The sequence below is a fragment of the Choloepus didactylus genome, chromosome 2, assembly GCF_015220235.1.
Source record: "Choloepus didactylus isolate mChoDid1 chromosome 2, mChoDid1.pri, whole genome shotgun sequence".
In the NCBI taxonomy this organism is placed as follows: Eukaryota; Metazoa; Chordata; class Mammalia; order Pilosa; family Megalonychidae; genus Choloepus; species Choloepus didactylus.
This window is the reverse complement of record NC_051308.1, coordinates 194971694-194991349: the sequence shown is the minus strand read 5'-3', so window position 1 is coordinate 194991349 and position 19656 is coordinate 194971694. Positions and strand designations below refer to the sequence as shown.

The window sequence follows — 19656 nt, the reverse complement described above, 5'->3', positions numbered from 1 at the left end:
ACTGGTGATGAAGTTCCTCAGCTTTTGATTGTCTGGGAATGTTTTCATCTCCCCCTCATTTTTATCCTTCAGGTGTTTGTGAATTCTCCAAGTCTCTGACGGTTATTGACTTCTATTTGTATTCCATTGTGGTCAGAGAATGTGCTTTGAACAAATTCATTTTTTTATTTTTTATTTTATTGAGGCTTGTTTTTATGTCCCCGCATACAGTCCATTCTGGAGAAAGGTCCATGATCACTAGTGAAGAACATGTGTCCCAGTGACCTGGGATGAATATTCTATATATGTCTGTTAAAAGTCTCTATCTCTCTCTCTCTCATTTCTTTGTTTCTCTGTCCGTAGGGCTCGCTTTAGTATCTGAAGTAGGGCAGGTCTTTTATTAGCAAACTCTCTCAGCATTTGTTTGTCTGTGAAAAATTTAAGCTCTCCCTCAAATTTGAAGGAGAGTTTTGCTGGATAAAGTATTCTTGGTTGGAAATTTTCCTCTCTCAGAATTTTAAATATGTCATGCCACTGCCTTCTCGCCCCCATGGTGGCCGCTGAGTAGTCATTACTTAGTCTTATGTTGTTTCCTTTGTATGTGGTGAATTGCTTTTCTCTTGCTGCTTTCAGAACTTGCTCCTTCTCTTCAGTATTTGACAGTCTGATCAGAATATGTCTTGGAGTGGGTTTGTTTGAATTTATTCTATTTGGAGTTCGCTGGGCATTTATGCTTTGTGTATTTATATTGTGTAGAAGGTTTGGGAAGTTTTCCCCAACAATTTCTTTGAATACTCTTTCTAGACCTTTACCCTTCTCTTCCCCTTCTGGGACACCAATGAGTCTTAAATTTGGATGTTTTATTTTATCTGTCATATCCCTGAGATCCATTTCGATTTTTTCAATTTTTTTCCCCATTCTTTCTTTTGTTCTTTCATTTTCTGTTCTGTGCTCCTCGAGGAGGCTGAGTTGTTGTTCAGCTTCCTCTAATCTTGTATTGTGAGTATCCAGAGTCTTTTTAATGTGGTCTACAGTTTCTTTAATTTCCATAAGATCTTCTATTTTTTTATTTACTCTTGCAATATCTTCTTTATGCTCTTCTAGGGTCTTCTTTATGTCTTTTATATTCTGTGCCATGCTCTTCTTCAAGTCTTTTATATTCCGTGCCATGCTCTCACTGCCTGTCTGTAGTTCTTTGATTAATTCTGCCAGGAACTGTGTGTCTTCGGATCTTTTGCTTTGAGTGTTTGGGTTCGGGTTCTCCATGTCATCTGGTTTTATCACATGCTTTAAGATTTTCTGTTGTTTTTGGCCTCGTGGCATTTGCTTTACTTGATCTTTAATTTGTTAGAATTGCAGCTTGGTGACATACGCTTTCTCTAACTAACCAGCAGATGGCATCCGTGAGTCACTTATTCCCCTCAAGTCAGTTCTCTCAAACTTTGTGGTGTGTGGGGATCTGATTCTTTTGGGGTCCAATTGGTGCACTTAATTTGGGTGTGTTGTCAGTGCTGTCTGCCCTCAATGAGGGGCGTGTGCCTGAGCGGTTAGGGAGGAAGGGCAGGTTTAATAATCAAACCTCCCAGGTGTTCCTGGAGATTTAAGGTTGTTCTCTGCTGCTGACCCAAAAGTCCTTGGTATTGGCATAGGTTCCCTGGGATTTCCGAGCAGATCCCCCCTCCCTGCTGTGCTTTTCCAGGACCTCTGCTGAGCGGGGGAGGGCTATGCCACGTCACAAGTGAGCGCTGGCCTCCAGGGAAGCCCTGGGCCGCCGCACTGTGTAGGGGCATTCCCAGCCCACTTCAGAGATGGTTGAATGGGACACGTTTGCGGGTGACTGAGCTTGTACCTCGGCTTACCAGGCCTGGGCCAGGGGACCTGATATCACCCCCTGGGGAGGGTAGTAGGTACGGGCGTTAGTGCCCTCTGCAGCCCCCCCGAGCCTGAGGAGCGAGGTCAGGGCAGCTCCCTTTTCCTCACCCAAAATGTCACGGGCAGGGGAGGCTTGCCGGAGGGAACCGCCTTTCTCCCAACCGCCCTTTCCTCACTTCCTTATCTTACCCGCACACTCCCCTGTGCCAAGGCAACTCCTGCCACCGCCAGCGCGCATGCACCGTGGCCAGAACAACTCCCGCCCGCTGCAACGGCTCCTGCGTCCTCTCAGAACCAATCCTAGCCCCTCTCCCTTCAGTATTGCCATTTAAGGCTACTTCACCTCTTTTCCAGCCCTGCCCTTCTTACCAGCCTATATAACCTGTAATCACCCCTAAATAAGCTCTCTCTTTGGCGCATACTCCTACTGGATGAAGAGTGTCTTGTCCTTATCGCCGCCCTCCACACCTTGCATGCCTCCCGCCGAGGACCCGGCCAAGTCCTCCGCCTCGCCCTCGCCTCCGGGAAAGAGCCCCCGCCGCCGGTACCCTTTAAGCAGCCCCGAGAGCTGAGGGCTCAGCTACCGGCCGCCACTCCCCCCAGAAGCAGTAACCGCGACCGCAACTGGTGCCCCGTGTGAGGAAACGTCTCCACACAACAGTTCGGCAGGTCGCCCGCTCGCCCGGACGCCTCTCCAGCTTCCCGTTTCCTCGCCTGCAAGGTAAGGGCCGCCTCTCCTTCGCCGCTTCCGGAGCCGTGGGAGGTTCACTGCTCTGAGGCCGCTCCTCCCTTCCCCCACGCTCTCTTCGTCCGGTGGGAGTGTGCGCCAAGGAGAGCTCTCTTCGTCCTCTTGTATGCGCACTTCTATGACCCCCGTTCCTCCTAACGCTCTCCCTCTTCCCCTCCATTACTTTGCTGTGGTTCTTTGTATCTTTGTTTCCTCATTTGGCGCCGTGTGCCTCTTTGCAACCGCCCCCCCCCCCGACTACTCCCGTTGCCAAAGGGCACTGCTTTCCGCTCTCGCCGTCTCCTTCGGCCTTGCGGCCACAGTTTATCTCATTCTCTCTGCTCGGTAAACAACCCCCCCTCCTCCCCCCTCAGCTATGGGTAATCGTCTGTCTACGTGCCAGGCACCTCAAGTTCGTGCTCTGGCCGGTCTCCTAGACACTCATCGCTACAAAGTGTCTGTTCGGCAGCTGCAAGTATACTGGGACCTCCTGCTGCCCTTTAACCCATGGCTCACCACTTGCCATCTTTGGGACCCTGTTACTTATGATCGTCTTATTGATCAAGTCACTAACGCCATGGAACATGAGAGCAAGCGCTTCCCTCCCGGCTTGCTCCCCACCTTGATAACCATCCGCTCCTGCCTTCAGGGCTCCCTCCCCCCTGATCGAGGCCCCGTTAATTCCAAGGAGGCCCTATCAACCCAGCCAACAGATTCAGATAGCGATACTAATTCAAATCATGACTCGGACACGGAGTCCTTAGTCGAGCAGATTAACAACGCGCTCGAGGTGACTCCCAAAAAGCAAAATAACACTACGCCACGCCAAGATGGCGAACTTCCTCCTTCTTTTTCCATCGAGGGGAGGAAATGCTCCGGCGATGACATCAGCCCTAAGCTGGGCCGGAAACCGCATACGCTTTACCCCGCCCTTCCACAGGGCGGAGCTAGTCCGTCATCTTGTGCCTTGAACCCCGCCCTTTCACAGGGCGGGGCTGATCCACCATCTTGTGTCTTAGCCACGCCCACCGCGCCGCCATCTTGCGACGCTTGGGGCCTCCCACTCCCGCCTCCCCCTTCGGCGAGCTCCCCCTCGGAGCCGCTACCGGCAGCTGCCGCCGCTCCTTCCACCCTGCCGACTAACAACCCCTGGCTGCCTTCTACACCTCAAGGCAACCCTTGGGACAACGCTCCCCCTACCCCCACTCCCGCGCCAAGTCCTCTTCAAGCGCGTCCTCCTTTCTCTCGTGCTTTTCGCTGCTTTCCTCTTAACCTTGCCCCCACCCCACAGAAACCGTATAACTGGTATCCCATTGACTCAGATACTATCAAGCAGCTTCGCAGGGCCGTCAAGGAGGACGGGTTAGGTAGCCCATACGCTTCCCAAATACTGCAGGATCTTGGCATGGACTATTGCATCCCCCAAGACTGGGCCTCGCTTGCCCGTTCCATTCTTAACCCCGGTCAGTTTGTTGACTGGCGTGCTCACTTCCAGGCAGAAGCAGCTCAGCAAAGTGAGCAAGACGCAGCCCTTGGAGTCTATCATCCCCCTGAAGCCTATTTGGGCACTGGAGCATTTCTAAATGCGTCTGCTTATCTTAATGTCCCTGCCACCTTCTGGACTATCCTCAGAGGCATCGCCTTACGAGCATTTGCCAATTGCTCTGCCTGTCGGCCTAATAAATTCACCAAGCTCTTCCAGGAGCCGAGTAAGCCTTTCGCCACCTTTGTCTCCAGAGTCGAAGAAACCTGCGCTCAAAAGGTAAGTGATCCCCAGGCCCAATATTACATGTGCCCATCCTCAAATCCTGGAAAATCGCACTACAATTCCCCCAACGAGTACTACTGTGCATACTGGGGGTATGAGACATTAGCCAATAATTGGAAGCCTCCTGTTCCTGATCATTACCTTACCCTAAAGTGGGCCCCTACAGGGTGCAAACTCCCTACTGTTAACTGGCTCGGCCAAGAAAGTAAGGAATCCTGCACACATCTTAATCTTACAGTGCAGCTCCCCACTGATCCCTCCTGGTTACTCAGTCAAACTTGGGGCTTCAGAATCTATGAGAAAGGAGCCGACCGAGGATCACTTATTCTTATAAAAAAGGAGGCTGTAAACCAACCAGGCCAAAATACTGCATTAAAAACACCCTCTGGCATAGGTCCCAACCAAGTCATTAACCCCCTTTTTCCACAGCTCTCCAGCCGCACCTCAGCTACAAACAACGCATCGCCAACCCCACCACCCCAGCTTCCTCTGCCCCCTTCTCGTTATTCCTCTCCCCTCCTCAGCCTCATCCAAGCCGCCTTTGCCTCAGTGAACTCCTCCAACCCCAATTTTACCTCATCCTGCTGGCTCTGCCTCTCCACCTCTTCCTCACTGTACGAGCCCGTTGCCTCCAACCTCTCCTTTTCAGAAAGCACAGAAAACAGCCAGTCAGGGGCTCGCACGAAAGCCGCCGTGGCGCAATGAAGGTGAAGGCCGGCGCCGCTCGCCGGCCGAGGTGGGATCCCGAGGCCTCTCCAGTCCGCCGACGGCGCACCACCGGCCCGTCTCGCCCGCCGCGCCGGGGAGGTGGAGCACGAGCGCACGTGTTAGGACCCGAAAGATGGTGAACTATGCCTGGGCAGGGCGAAGCCAGAGTATATGCCAATTCCACAGGTCTCGTCGAGGACAGCCTGAAAAGGGTCCGAGAGGGACTGGAAAAGCGTAAAAGAGATCGTGAAGCCACCAGTTATTGGTCCAGTTTTTTCACTCCCATTCTCCCATACATCCTTCCTTTTCTTGGCCCCTTATTAACAATTATTCTAGCTCTCATCTTAGGACCCTGCCTCATCCGCAAAATTGTCCAGCTTGTAAGAAAACAAACGGATGCCATGTTTTCCTCGTTCGTGCAAATCCAGTATCAGCGACTCGCCACCTCTGACGCCCCCCACTCCAAGATAACAGCCAACCCTCCGCGACCTCAACGCCACCGGTCGACTCGCCAACCGCGAGGCCCTTCTCAATCACCTGAACATCGCTCTCACCTCGAGTTCCAGCTTCTCTGAACCCCTGAACTTTAAACCCCTCACCTTCGCCCAGCCCGCTGCAGCAAAGCCATTGTCAAGCGCCCGGGCACCACACCAACACTGAGCTCCAACCTCGCTGAGCCACCGTCAACCCCTTTTTCCCTTCCCTGACCTCCCCCTTCCCTCACCCTTAGCAGGCCTCTCCGGTAAAGCCTCTTCCTCTAATTAGAAAAGAAAGGGGAATTGCGGGTGACTGAGCTTGTACCTCGGCTTACCAGGCCTGGGCCAGGGGACCTGATATCACCCCCTGGGGAGGGTAGTAGGTACGGGCGTTAGTGCCCTCTGCAGCCCCCCCGAGCCTGAGGAGCGAGGTCAGGGCAGCTCCCTTTTCCTCACCCAAAATGTCACGGGCAGGGGAGGCTTGCCGGAGGGAACCGCCTTTCTCCCAACCGCCCTTTCCTCACTTCCTTATCTTACCCGCACACTCCCCTGTGCCAAGGCAACTCCTGCCACCGCCAGCGCGCATGCACCGTGGCCAGAACAACTCCCGCCCGCTGCAACGGCTCCTGCGTCCTCTCAGAACCAATCCTAGCCCCTCTCCCTTCAGTATTGCCATTTAAGGCTACTTCACCTCTTTTCCAGCCCTGCCCTTCTTACCAGCCTATATAACCTGTAATCACCCCTAAATAAGCTCTCTCTTTGGCGCATACTCCTACTGGATGAAGAGTGTCTTGTCCTTATCGCCGCCCTCCACACCTTGCACGCCTCCCGCCGAGGACCTGGCCAGGTCCTCCGCCTCGCCCTCGCCTCCGGGAAAGAGCCCCCGCCGCCGGTACCCTTTAAGCAGCCCCGAGAGCTGAGGGCTCCGCTACCGGCCGCCACTCCCCCCAGAAGCAGTAACCGCGACCGCACACGTTAACTTCCCACTTTCCACACAGCTCCGCTCTCCCAGCTGCGGGACGATCAGCCGTGGGTGTATCCAAGGCCACTGCCCATGGCCGATATTGTGTCGTGTGAGCAGTGCTGCGGGAAAGACTCCGTCAGGCTGGGTTTCTTGTCTCGGCTCTGTGCTGTGTGTTCGGCCCCGGGCAGGAGTAGCCCTGCCTGCTGGGGAGACGGCTGAAAGTTGTGCATCTCCCCTTTGCTTCCCTGGACCCGAGGAAATCAGCAGTGGGTGTGGGAAGGGGTATCCTCCACCCCAAACATCGAGGCGTTAGTCCAGACCGCTCCCGTCTTATCTGCAGCTGTTCCCGGGCTTCTCTTTTTTTTTTTTAAGAAATGCCAGCCCACCATTTCCCTACACCGCAGCGTGGCCGAGGGATTCAGCTGACTCACTCACTCGTTTCAGAATGCAGACTCTTGGTTTCACCAAACGCACGTTCCCTGTGGCTTTAGCAGAACTTGTCTTGCTGGTGCTACTCTGGAAGTGGTGTTCTGGGTCCTTTCTGGTTTTTTATCATGTGTTTTCCACGGAGGTGTTTTTTTCTCTGTCTCACCTAGTTGCCATCTTAGGTTCCTCTCCTCTCCCTCATTTTTGAAAGACAGAGTTGTAGATATAAAATCCTTGATTGGCAATTATTTGCTTTCAGCACTTTAAATATTTCACCCTATTGCCTTCTTGCACTCATGGTTTCCAATGTGAAATTGGCATTTAATCTTAATTCTCTTAAGATCTTCCAAATTCTGTCTTTATCTTTGGTATTTGACAGTTTGACTATAATGTGTCTGGGCAGGGCTTCTTTTGAGTTTATCCTGTTTGGCATTGTTGGGCTTCTTATATGTTTATATTCGTGTCTTCCTTTAAATTTGGGAGTTTTTTTAAATCATTTTTTCTTTGAATATTCGTGCTGCCCCTTTTCTCCACCTTTTCCTTCCGGGATTCCCATAATGTGTATATTAATATGCTTTATGGTGTTCCACAGTTTCCTTAGGCTGTGTTCATTTTCTGCTCCAGAGATTGGATGGTTTCAATTGTCTTATCTTCAAGTTCACAGTTTCTTTCTTCTGCCAACTCCAATCTGCTGTTGAACCTCTCTAGGGAATTTTAAATTTCTGTTACTGTTATCTTCAGCTCTGTTTGGTTCCTTTTCATCTTTCTATTGATACTCCCTTTGTGTTCATCTATCATTTTCCTGATTTTCTTCAAACTAGATCAAGATGTATTTTCTCATAGTCTTTAAGCAAGTTAGGGCCATTTAAAAAAAACTCTTACCTGATATATACCAGGGCTGACGCTCCTCATTGATAGTTTTTAAAGCTTTCATCGTATCCTTTGCCTGGGCCATCACTTCCTATTTATATGTTTTGTAATCTTTTGTTGAAACATGGGCATTTTGATATTTTAATGTGTTATCACTGGAATTTAGACTCTAAGATTCCTTATTGTTGACCCATAGTATTGGTGTATATGTGTTACTGTTGATGAAAGAATATTAAAATATTGTTGCTAACTATAGTCCATAGTTTGCAAGAGGTACATTTTTTCCCATATACCCCTCTATTATTAACTCCTTGTAATAGTGTCGTACATTTATTCTAGTTCCTGAAAGAGCTTTTTAATATTTGTACAGTTAATCACAGTCATTGTCCACCACAAGATTCACTGTGTTACACGTTTCCATGTTTTAACTTCTAGCTTTCCTTCTGGTGACATACATGTCTCTGAACTTCCCCTTTCCATCACATTCACAGACCTTTCAGTACTGTTAATTATTCTCAAAATACTGTGCTATCATCACCTTTATCCATTTCTAAACACTTAAGTTCAACCTATTTGAATATTCTGCACATGTTAAGCAACCGTACCCCATTCTTTAGCCTCATGCTATATCCTGGTAACCTATAGCCTATATTTTATGTCTGTGAGTTTACATATTATAATTAGTTCATATCAGTGAGGTCATACAGTATTTGTCCTTTTGTGTCTGATTTATTTCACTTACATAATGTCCTCAAGGTTCAACCTTGTTGTAACATGGTTCAGGACACCTTTGCTTCTTACTGCTATATAATATTCCTTTATACACACACACATATACATCACATTTTGTTTATCCAATCATCTGTTGATGGACACTTGAGTTTTTCCATCTTTTGGCAGTTGTGATTAATGCTGATATGAACATCGGTGTGCAAATTTCTGTTCACATCCCTGCTTTCATATCTTCTGGGCATATCCTGTGTAGCAGGATTGCAGGGTCATAAGGCAACTCTATACTTAGGTCCCTGAGGAACAATCGTCTACAGCGGCTGTACCATTTTACATTCCCATCAGCAGTGAATAAGAGTTCCAGTTTCTCCACATCCTTTCCAACACTTGTAGTTTCCTGTTTGTTTAATAGCAGCCATTCTAGTAGGTGTGAGATGATATCTCATTGTGGTTTTGATTTGCATTTCCCTAATATCTGGTGAAGTTGAGCATCTTTTCATGTGCTTTTCACCAATCTGTATTTCCTCTTTCGAAAAATGTCTACTCATGTCTTTTGCCCATTTTTTAATTGGGTTGCTTGTCTTTTTATTGTTGAGTTGTAGGATTTCTTTATGTATTCTGGATAACAAACCCTTATCAGATACATGGTTTCTAAATATTTTGTCCCCTTGAGTCAATTGCCTATTCACCCTTTTGACAGAGTCCTTTGAAGCACTGAAATATTCAATGTTGAGGAGTTCCCATTTTTCTGTATTTTCTGTTGTTGCTTGTGCTTTGGCTATAAAGTCTAAGAAACTACCACCTATCACTAGATCTTGACGATGTTTCCCTATATTTTTTTCTGGAAGTTTTATGGTACTGGTTCTTATATTTAGGTCTTTGATCCATTTTGAATTAATTTTTGAATAGGATTTATGGCTATCCAGTTATCACAACATGATTTATTGAAGAGACTGTTCTCTCCCAGTACAGTGGACTTGGGAACTTTGTCAAAAATCACTTGACCATAGATCTGAGGGTCTATTTCTGAACACTCAATTTGATTCTATTAATTGATATGTTATCTTTATGCCAGTAGTATGCAGTTTTGAACACTGTGGCTTTATAATATGCTTTGAAGTCAGGAAGCATGAAACCTCTCACTTAATTATTATTCTTCAAATGTTTTTAGCTATTTGAGGCCCCTTACCCTTTCAAATAAAATTGACAATTAGCTTTTCCATTTCTGCAAAGTAGGCTGTTAGAATTTTGATTGGGATTACACTGAATCTGTAAATCAGTTTGGGTAGAATTAACATCTTAACAACATTTAGCCTTCTATTCATGAACACAGAACGTCTTTCCATTTATTTAGGTCTTCTTTGATTTCTTTTAGCAATATTTTGTAGTTTTCTGTGTACCATTCCTTTACATCCTTGGTTAAGCTTATTCCTAGATATTTAATTCTTTTAGTTGCTATTGTTAATGGAATTTTTTTTCTTAATTACCACTTTGATAGTAGCTCATTACTAGTTTATAGAAACAACACTGATTTTTGTGTGTTGATATTGTATCCTTCCATTTTGCTGAACTTGTTTATTAGCTCAAATAGCTTTGTCATGGTTTTTTCAGGATTTTCTAAACATAGGATCATGTCATCTGCAGTTAAAGTTTTACTTCTTCTTTTCTGATTTGGATGCCTTTTTATTTCTTTTCCTTGCCTAGTTGCTCTAGCTAGAACTTCTAGCATAATATTGAATAACAGTGGTGACAGTGGGCATCCTTGTCTTCTTCTCCATCTTAGAGGGAAAGCTTTGAGTCTCTCACTATTGAGTATGATGTTAGCTGTGGATGTTACATATATGCCCTTTATCATATTGAGGAAGGTTCCTTCAGTTCCTACTTTTTGAAGTATTTTTATCAAGAAAGGATGCTGGGTTTTGTCAGATGCCTTTTGTGCATCGAGATGATCATGTGGTTCTTCCCTTTCGATTTGTTAATGTGATGTATTACATTAATTGGTTTTCTTGTGTTGAACCACCCTTGAATATCTGGAATAAAATCCACTTGGTCATGGTGTGTAATTCTTTTAATGTGCTGTTGGATTCTGTTTGCAGTTATTTTGTTGAGCATTTTTGCATCTATATTCATTAGAGAGATTGGTCTGTAGTTTTCTTTTCATGTAATATCTTTATCAGGCTTTGGTATTAGGGTGATGTTGGCTTCATAGAATGAGTTAGGTAGAGTTCCCTCTTCAATTTTTTGGACGCGTTTGAGCAGAAGTGGATTCATTCTTCTTGAAATACTTGGTAAAATTCACTTGTGAAGTCATCTGGTCCTCGTTTTCTTTTTGGGGAGGTTTTTAATGACTGATTCAGTTTCTCTAGTTGTGATTAGTTTCTTGAGTGTAGCTTGTTCATGTGTTTCTGGGAAATTGTCTATTTAATCTAAGTTGTCTAATTTGTTGGCAAACAGTTGTTCATAGAATCCTCTTATGATCTTTCATTTCTTTGGGGTCCATGGTAACAACCCTCTACTCATTTCTGATTTTATTTGCATCTTCTCTCTTTTTGTCTTTGTCAGTCTAGCTAAGGGTTTGTCGATTTATTGATCTTCTCAAAGAACCAACTTTTGGTTTTACTGATTCTCTCTATTGTTTTTTAATGCTCCATTTCATTTGTTTCTTTCCTTCTGCTTGCTTTGGGTTTAGTTGTTCTTTCTCAAGTTTCTCCAGTTGTTCAGTTAGGTTGTCGGTGTTAGCTCTTCTTTTTAATGTAGGTGTTTAGGGCTACAGATTTCATTCTCAGCACTGCCTTTGCTTCATCCCATAAGTTTTGGTATGTTGTGTACTCATTTTCATTCATCTCAAGATATTTACTGATTTCTCTTGCTGTTTCTTCTTTGACCCACCGATTATTTAAGAGCGTGTTGTTTAACATCTGTATATTTGTGAAATTTCTGGTTCTCCAGTTGTTACTGATTTCCAACTTCATTCCATTATGATCAGAGAAAGTGCTTTGTATAATTTCAGTCTTTTTAAATTTACCAAGGCCTGTTTTGTGCATGGGAGTGGAGGGCTGCTGCTCACTCCCTTGCCAGCTGCTGTCTAGCCGGTTTTACCGCTCTGGCTCTTGGCTCTGGGAGGTGGTCCTGGCCGAACAAACATCCCATCCCTCAAGGCGCAGTCTCTCTTCCCCAAAACCCTGGGTTAATTTTTATGTGGTGTAAGGGAGGGTATCATTCTTTTGCATGTGGCTGTCCAGTTTCATTTATCATGCTATCCCAGCATCATTTGTTGAAAAAACTATTCTTTCCATGTTGAACGTACTTGGCACGTTTGTTAAAACTCAGCCAGCCTATTAATATAAGGGTTTATTTTTTAACTCCCAGTTCTATCCTGTCAGTCTGTCCTTATACCCTTAACACATCTTCTCAATTACTTTAGCTTCGTAGTAAATTTTGAAATCAGGAAGGATGAGTCCTCCAATGTTGTTCTTTTTCAAGATGCTTTTTGGCTATGCAGGGTCCCTTGACCTTCTGTATTCAATTAGTTTTTCCATTTGTATAAAAAAGCTGCTAGAATTTTGATCAGGAATGTGTTGAATCTATAGATTGCATTTGTTAGTATCGACATCCTAACAATATTAAGTCTTCCAATCCATGAACATGTAATGTCTTTCCATTTATTTAGGTTATGTTTAATTTCTTTCACCAATATTTTGTAGTTTTCAGGTGTACAAGTCTTTCACTTATTGATTAAATTTATTCCTATGTATTTTATTATTTTAGATATTAACTTAAGCGGATTTGTTTTCCTAATTTCATTTTCAGATTGTTTATTAGTGGTGTTTAGAAACAACTGATTTTTTGGTGTTGTTATTGTACCTGAAACTGATGAATTCATATATTGTGTTGTACTCACTTTGTCAATTCTTTCAGATTTTCTGTATATGGGATCATGTCATGTGAGAATAGAGATAGTGTACTTCTGCCTTTCCCATTTGGATACCTTTGTCTCTTTTTCTTGACAAGTTGATCTGGCTAGTACTTCTAGTAGTGTTGAATAACAGGGATGACAGAGGGCATCCTTGTCTTGTTCCTGATCTTAGGGGAAAAGCATTCAGTTCTTCAGCATTGAGTATGACATTAGCTGTGGGATTTTCATATATGTGCTTTATTGTGTTAATGAAGTTTGCTTCTATTTCTAGTTTTCTAAGTGCTGAGTGTTTTTTTATCATGAAAGGATGCTAGATTTTGTCAAATGACTTTTCTACATCGATTGAGATGATCATGTGGATCTCCACCCCCCCTCCATTCTATTCCTGTGTTGTATTACATTGATTTTCATGTGTTAAACCACCCTTGCATTCCTGGAATATATCCCACTTGGTCATGGTGTATAATCATTTTAATACACTGTTGGATTAGATTTGCCAGCATTTTGTTGAGGATTTTTGCATTTATATTTATAAGGAATATTAGTCTGTGATTTTCTTTTCTTCTGCTGTTTCTATCTGGCTTCAGTATCAGGGTAATGCTGGCCTCACAAAATAAGTTAGGATGTGTTCTCTCCTGTTCTAGTTTTTGGAAAAGTTTGAGAAGGATTGATGTTAATTCTTCTTTAAATGTTCAGTAGAATTTAGTAGTGAAGCCATCCAGTCCTGGACACTGTTGGGAGGTATTTTTGTGTTTGTTTTGTTTCTTAGTGCCCTCCAGATGGGCTGCACCATTCAACTTTACTATCAACAGTAAATAGGTACATCCTTCTCTCCACATTTTCTCCATCACTTGTATCCCTCTGTTTACTTTTTAAACTTTTTTATTCATATACCGTACAGTCCATCCTAAGTAAACAATCTGATTCCCGGTATAATCACATAGTTATGCATTTACCACCACAATCTATATGAGGACATTTCCATTTCTACCACAAAGAAAGAGGAAGAGGAGAAAAAAATGAGGAATACAAGTTAGAAGAAAAAATTAAAATAAAATAAAATACAGTGAAAGGTCATACAACACCACCACCACCAAGAGTCCCATACCAGTTCATTATATCCCTCTCTTATAGACATTTAGCTTTGGTATATTGCCTTTGTTAAAGTTAATGGGAGCATATTACAATGTTATTAACTAGTTTGCATAGATTGTATTTTCCCCCTATACCATCCAGTTTTCAACACCTTGCAATGTTGACATTCATTTGTTCTCCCTCATGTAAAAATTTTCTTATATTAGTACACTTAGTCACCATCACTGACTACTCTAGGCCTCACTAAATTATGCAGTCTCAGTTTTTATCCTTTCTTTCTGGTATCATACATGCCCCTAGCCTTCCTCTTTCACCCATACTCACACTCATCTTTGTTCAGAGTACTTACAGTATTGTGCTTTTTCTGGATCTATGCAATCAGTGCTGTTGAACATTCTATACTCCTTCAGCATTAGATGCCTGATCCCTACCCTCTATCTCCTGATAACTGAACTTTCAAGGTTCACTCATTAATGTTAGTTCATTTTAGTGAGACCATTCAGTATTTGTCCTTTTGTTTCTGGCTAATTTCAGTCAACCTAATGTCTACTGTCTACCTTTTTGTATTTTCGATTTTTTCAGTGTCTTGAATATATCATACCATTTCCTTCTTGCCTCCATGGTTTCTACTTAGAAATCTGAACATAGTCTTGTGAAGCTTCCTTTTTATGTGATGGATTGCTTTTCTCTTGCTGCTTTCAGAATTTTCTCTTTGTCTTTGACATTTGATAATCTGATTGTCTTGGAGTAGGTTATTCAGATAGAAATTATAAAATGGTGATATTCTTTTTTTTTTTTTTTCCATTTTTCTGATTCCCTCTGTTTTATTTTTTTTTTATTTTGAAATAAATTCAAAGTTACATGAATAGTTGCAAAAACAATACTAGCCCCATACACAGAATTCCATCATACCCTGACCCCCCTCCCCCGATAGCTCAATCCACCAACTTTAACATGCTGTCACATCACTATTTCTTTCCTTCCCTCCCTCCCTATCTATCATCCATCATATATTTCTCTGTCTTCTGAATATGAGAGTTAGCTGCACACATCCTTGAACATACACTGTAATTCACGTATGTACTTCCCATGAACAAGAACATTCTTTTATGTAATTCCATTAAGCACAGCTAAGAAGTATAAGAGATTGAACAATGATACAATGCTTACATTCTATATTTCCTTTTCCTTATGTCTCAACTGTGTCCCTTTGAGCCTCCTGTCCTCCACCCTCCAATCCCATCCAAGGCATTCAATTGTCATCTAGTTAGACTTTTTTTTTTTTTCTTTTTTTCAATTGTGGAAACATATATACAGCCTATATCTTCCCATTCCACCCCTTTCCTAGCCTTCCATTAGTGGGATTAATCACATTTAGAATGATGTTATGCTCTTTCCCACCATCCATTACTAGAAATTTCCCTTCACCTCAAACAGCAACCCTACACTCCTTTCTTAACTTCCCATTGCCCCTTCCCCCATTTCTCTTAACCCAAACTCTACTTTTCGTCTCTATGGTTATATTCTCTGATAATTTCTTTGTGTTTACTGTGGGGCTTAAAATTAACATCTTAAATCCCTATCAGTCTTGTTTTTCTTTGATACCACCTTCACTTCAATAGGGCACATAAACTATGTTCCTATACTCCTTCATTCCCCCACCTTTGTATAGTTGTCTAAAATTACATATTTTACATTGAGTTCAAAACCATTGATTTGTCCTTAGAGTTTGTGTATTTTTTATCATGTAGGAAGTAAACAGTGGAGTTATAGTTCAAAAATTATTGACTTCTATTTGTATTCCATTGTGTTTGGAGAATGTTCTTTGAGTATATTCAATTTTTTTTTTTTTTTTTAATTTCTTGAGGCTTCTTTTATGTCCCAGCTTATGGTCCCTTCTGGAGAAAGATCTGTGATCACTAGAGAAAAATGAGTGTCCTGGTGATTTGGGATGTAAGGTACTATGTATGTCTGTTAAAATTCTCTATATCTCTTTCTCCTTTCTTTGTCTCTCTGTTGGTAGGGCTTCCTTTAGAATCTGAAGTCGGGCAGGTCTTTTATTGGCAAAGTCTCTCAGCATTTGTTTGTCTGTGAAAAATTTAAGCTCTCCCTCAAATTTGAAAGAGAGTTTTGCTGGGTAAAGTATTTTTGGCTGGAAATTTTTCTCTCTCAGAATTTTAAATATGTCATGCCACTGCCTTCTCGCCTCCATAGTGGCCGCTGAGTAGTCACTACTTAGTCTTATATTGTTTCCTTTGTGTGTGGTGAATTGCTTTTCTCTTGCTGCTTGCAGAACTTGCTCCTTCTCTTCAGTATTTGAGAGTCTGATCAGAATATGTCTTGGGGTGGGTTTATTTGGATTTATTCTATTTGGAGTTTGCTGGGCATTTATGCTTTGTGTGTTTATATTGTGTAGAAGGTTGGGGAAGTTTTCCCCAACAATTTCTTTGAATACTCTTTCTAGAGTCTTCCACTTCTTTCTATGCTGCCATCTTCCCAGAATCCCCAAAATGGTGATATTCTAATACTTCGTTTGTTACCTGAAATACTCCTAAAGCCCCCCCCATCAACATTTAGTTTTTCATAGGTACAGTTTATATAGGAAAGCAAGATAAATAATTCTTCCCTTTTGTTTACCAATTTTTAAAAGAATGAGTTGGTTCCCTAGTATCCCTCTGAAGTGATGAATGCTTATTTTTTGGCAACATTTTGAACCCATGGATTTAGAAATATTTGATGTTTTAATCCTTTACCCTTGCTGAGGCTCAAATTGCTTCATCTTTGGCCAGTAGGAGTCTCTTAGCTTGGCTTCTGAGTCCTTTTGATACAACCATAATAGTCTTTGAAATTTACTTGCTTTCTGATACAGTGTGATCCAGGCTTGTCTTGTATGTTTCTGCCCCAGACTGGAATTGGCCATTTCTCCAAGAAATGGTTCCTTTTAATAGTATATGCTGTTTAGATACCATAGTCTGTGCATTCTAGGAGCTCATTGCTGACAGCTTGGTCAGTATTTCTAGGCCTTTTCAGTTGGCAGAACTAGGGGGACAATTTTTTTTAAAGATAAAATAACACCATGAGTTTATACTTAACTTTATTGCTCTTACATCTGTATCTTTTTCTTTTGCATTGGAAATCTACCTTCTTAAGGAGATAAGTATAATTATTTGTTTTCTCTCACTACACTCACACAGTCTCAGGATAACGGTGCCAACATTAGAATAATAGGACTATTGGAAACAGTTTGATTTGGAGGGGAAGGGGCAGTGAGCAGGGCAGAGCAGTTCTTTGGATCCTTTGGTTTATCCCTCTATAGTCAAATTATTGTATTTTAAAGTCAGAGTGTCACATTGGAGGTGGACTTCGGGACAGAATAGGGAGTATAACCAGTGTTCCTAGATGGCTTCTCTAAGCCTGTGCCCATCACTGATCCATCTCTTTTTTGTTTCCAGTTGGAGAGGGTGCCATCACCTGATCACCGCCGGAGAAGCTACCGAGACTTGGATAAGCCCCGTCGTTCTCCCACACTGCGCTACAGGAGGAGCAGAAGCCGGTCTCCCAGGAGGTAAGGCCGTAGTCGTTGTTGGCCTCTTCCAGGGAGACTTTCAGCACTGAAGCCTAGAAGTTTGGACTTCAGGGAAGGAAAAATGCCCAGCCTATGAAAAGTGTTTGTCTAAGGTATTATCTATTGCCGCAAAACAACTACCCACAAAACCTCTGTGGCAGACAAGAACAACCGTTTATTTAGCTCACAATAGTATTTAAGCTGGGCTTAGGTGGGCAGTTTTTTTAGTATAAGCTAGGTTCACCCACATACCTTGCGATCAGTAGTCTATTGACTGGTATAGAATGGCCTTAGCTAGGATGTCTGGGGCAACTCATCTCTTTTCCATTTACCTCAACTTTTAGTGGCTATTAGGCATATTCTCATGCAATGAGTTCAAGAGCCAGCAAGCCCAATCATACAAGTATTTTTCCAGCATCTGCCTGCATCGCATTTGCAAATACCTCATTGTTACATGGTCATCCCCAGGATTAGAGTGGGAGGATGCCACATGGCAAAGAATATGGTTAGAGATGAGGACCATTTTTGCAATCTGTAACATTCATTGTATCCACTATAACATTCATTGTACCAACTAAGGCTCTTCTTGTCTTTTTTTTTTCCTGTAGGCGGAGTCGATCTCCCAAAAGGAGGAGGTAAACCTTCAGTCATTTGTGATAAAGGATAGGGATTGAGGGGGCAAGAGTGCTGTTGTGTATATATTGCCAGGCAAGACTCTGACGAGTCTTTTCCACAGCCCTTCCCCTCGCCGAGAAAGGCATAGGAGCAAGAGTCCAAGACGTCACCGCAGCAGATCCCGAGATAGACGGCACAGATCTCGCTCCAAGTCCCCAGGTATAACATTTGGGGCTTTTAATATTGGTTGTCTTAACAAAGAAATATAAGGGGAGCTATCAGCCTCCTGCAATCCAGGAGTGCTGGCTGTATTATTGTCTAGCAGAAAAAGAACTGGGCTTGGAATTTGGAAATTTTAGTACATGTCTTCTATCTGTCACTTACTGTTAGTCTTTGCAGTTTTTCATTTGGAATTGTAAGTCCTAATAGAGTAGTGGTGAAAACCCAGTGTGATGTTTATGAATAAGCCATAAACCCTGAGTGCACGTGATGTGGTTTTATTACTACTTTCTCCACCACCGATTCAGAGAGGTGCTATCTGCAAGAGGTGTTTCTAGCATAGTCCACACAAGTATTAAGCCAGTCAAAGGGATCAGGGGTGGGGAGAATGGTAGTGGAGGAAAGGAGGGCAGAATCCCACTCATCCAGTGGCCTTTTCTCTCCAGGTCATCACCGTAGTCACAGACACAGGAGCCACTCAAAGTCCCCTGAAAGGTATGGAATGACCTCTGTTTCAAGTTAAGAATTTCACTCAATTCAGAAGTCCCAGTGACAACTAAGTTGAACCTGAAAATCTTAATTTGATGGGGGAATTTGGGAATTCTCATTCATTACAAGAGAAAATTGGCCTGCTGCCCCAAGAATTACTAGGATTATATACATTTCTTTTTTCTTGTAGGATTGCTTTGGATAGTGGAAAGGGTATGAGCTTTGGTTTCAGGAGACCTGGGTTTAAAACCTGACTTTTAACACTTAGCAGTTGCATAACCTTGTACAAGTCACTTTCATTTGCTAGGCTTTCATTAGAAACCTTTTCATACACTGTCCAATGCACTCTTACCTGTTAGAGGCATTTCCTCAAAAGAATACTAATGCCTGACTAGCAAGGATGCTCTGAGACATAAAAAAAAAAAAAAACCCGAGGCATGTTTAATGAATATTCAGTGTCATCCACATCCACAACAGTGTCAGTATGTCTTCCTCAAGTCCTTGCCCAACTCCTTGAACAGCTGCAAAATTTTAATGATTTATATGTGTTGCCATTTCAGGTCTAAGAAGAGCCACAAGAAGAGCCGGAGAGGGAATGAGTAATGGACTCAGTTTGGTTTTCGTTGTAATGGCCTCCTGAAGATATGACGGTATCTGTCTATGTGGAAGGATTAAGATCAGCTCCCTAGGCAGCTATAAGAATATTTGGGTTTTTCCATTTTTTTTTTTTTTTTTTAAATGAAAGAGGTGCTGAGTTTTGTGAAGATAACCCTTTTTGAATCGTAATGTACATGTTTAGGGAATGATGCTTCTTAAGGGCTGCTTTTGACCCCTTTTGTACATATAACCTGAACTGTACCCAGATTAAATTTACAAGGACGGGACGGATTTAGGTTGGAGGGGGTGTATGAATGTCAGAAAGAGGATGTGGCGATCTGCCGACCCTTTCCTTTTTTTAACTTGTTATTAAACGTGACACACCCATTTCCCATTTTTCTGTAGTCTTTGCTTTCCTCAGTGACTGGAACTGCTTTGAAACTCCTGGGATTTGTGCTGTTGCTGTTATTTTGAAGATCAAATTGGTAAAACTTATTAGCTCCTTAACTTTTTTTCCTCCAGCAGCAACATGTGGTAATGAACTGGTTAGCAGCAGCTTTGCAAAAACAGAATACAATTGAATGCAAGGTTCCTTCTGGATCATGTTATCCAGTTTCATGGAACAGCTCAAGAAACAACAT

At 43.0% G+C, this 19656-nt stretch overlaps 1 protein-coding gene across 2 annotated transcripts in view; it reads left to right on the top strand.

Annotated features, from left to right (window-relative positions):
• The window catches only part of PRPF38A (pre-mRNA processing factor 38A), a 42182-nt gene extending 22778 nt beyond the window's left edge, over positions 1-19404 (top strand). For both annotated transcript variants that reach the window (XM_037827228.1, XM_037827227.1), the window contains exons 6-10: positions 16983-17095; positions 17704-17730; positions 17832-17929; positions 18376-18424; positions 18979-19404. In XM_037827228.1, the coding sequence (XP_037683156.1) occupies positions 16983-17095; positions 17704-17730; positions 17832-17929; positions 18376-18424; positions 18979-19021 (330 nt within the window). In that variant the 3' untranslated portion in view covers positions 19022-19404. The remainder of the gene's footprint in view (positions 1-16982; positions 17096-17703; positions 17731-17831; positions 17930-18375; positions 18425-18978) is intronic.
• The last annotated feature ends 252 nt before the right edge of the window (positions 19405-19656 follow it).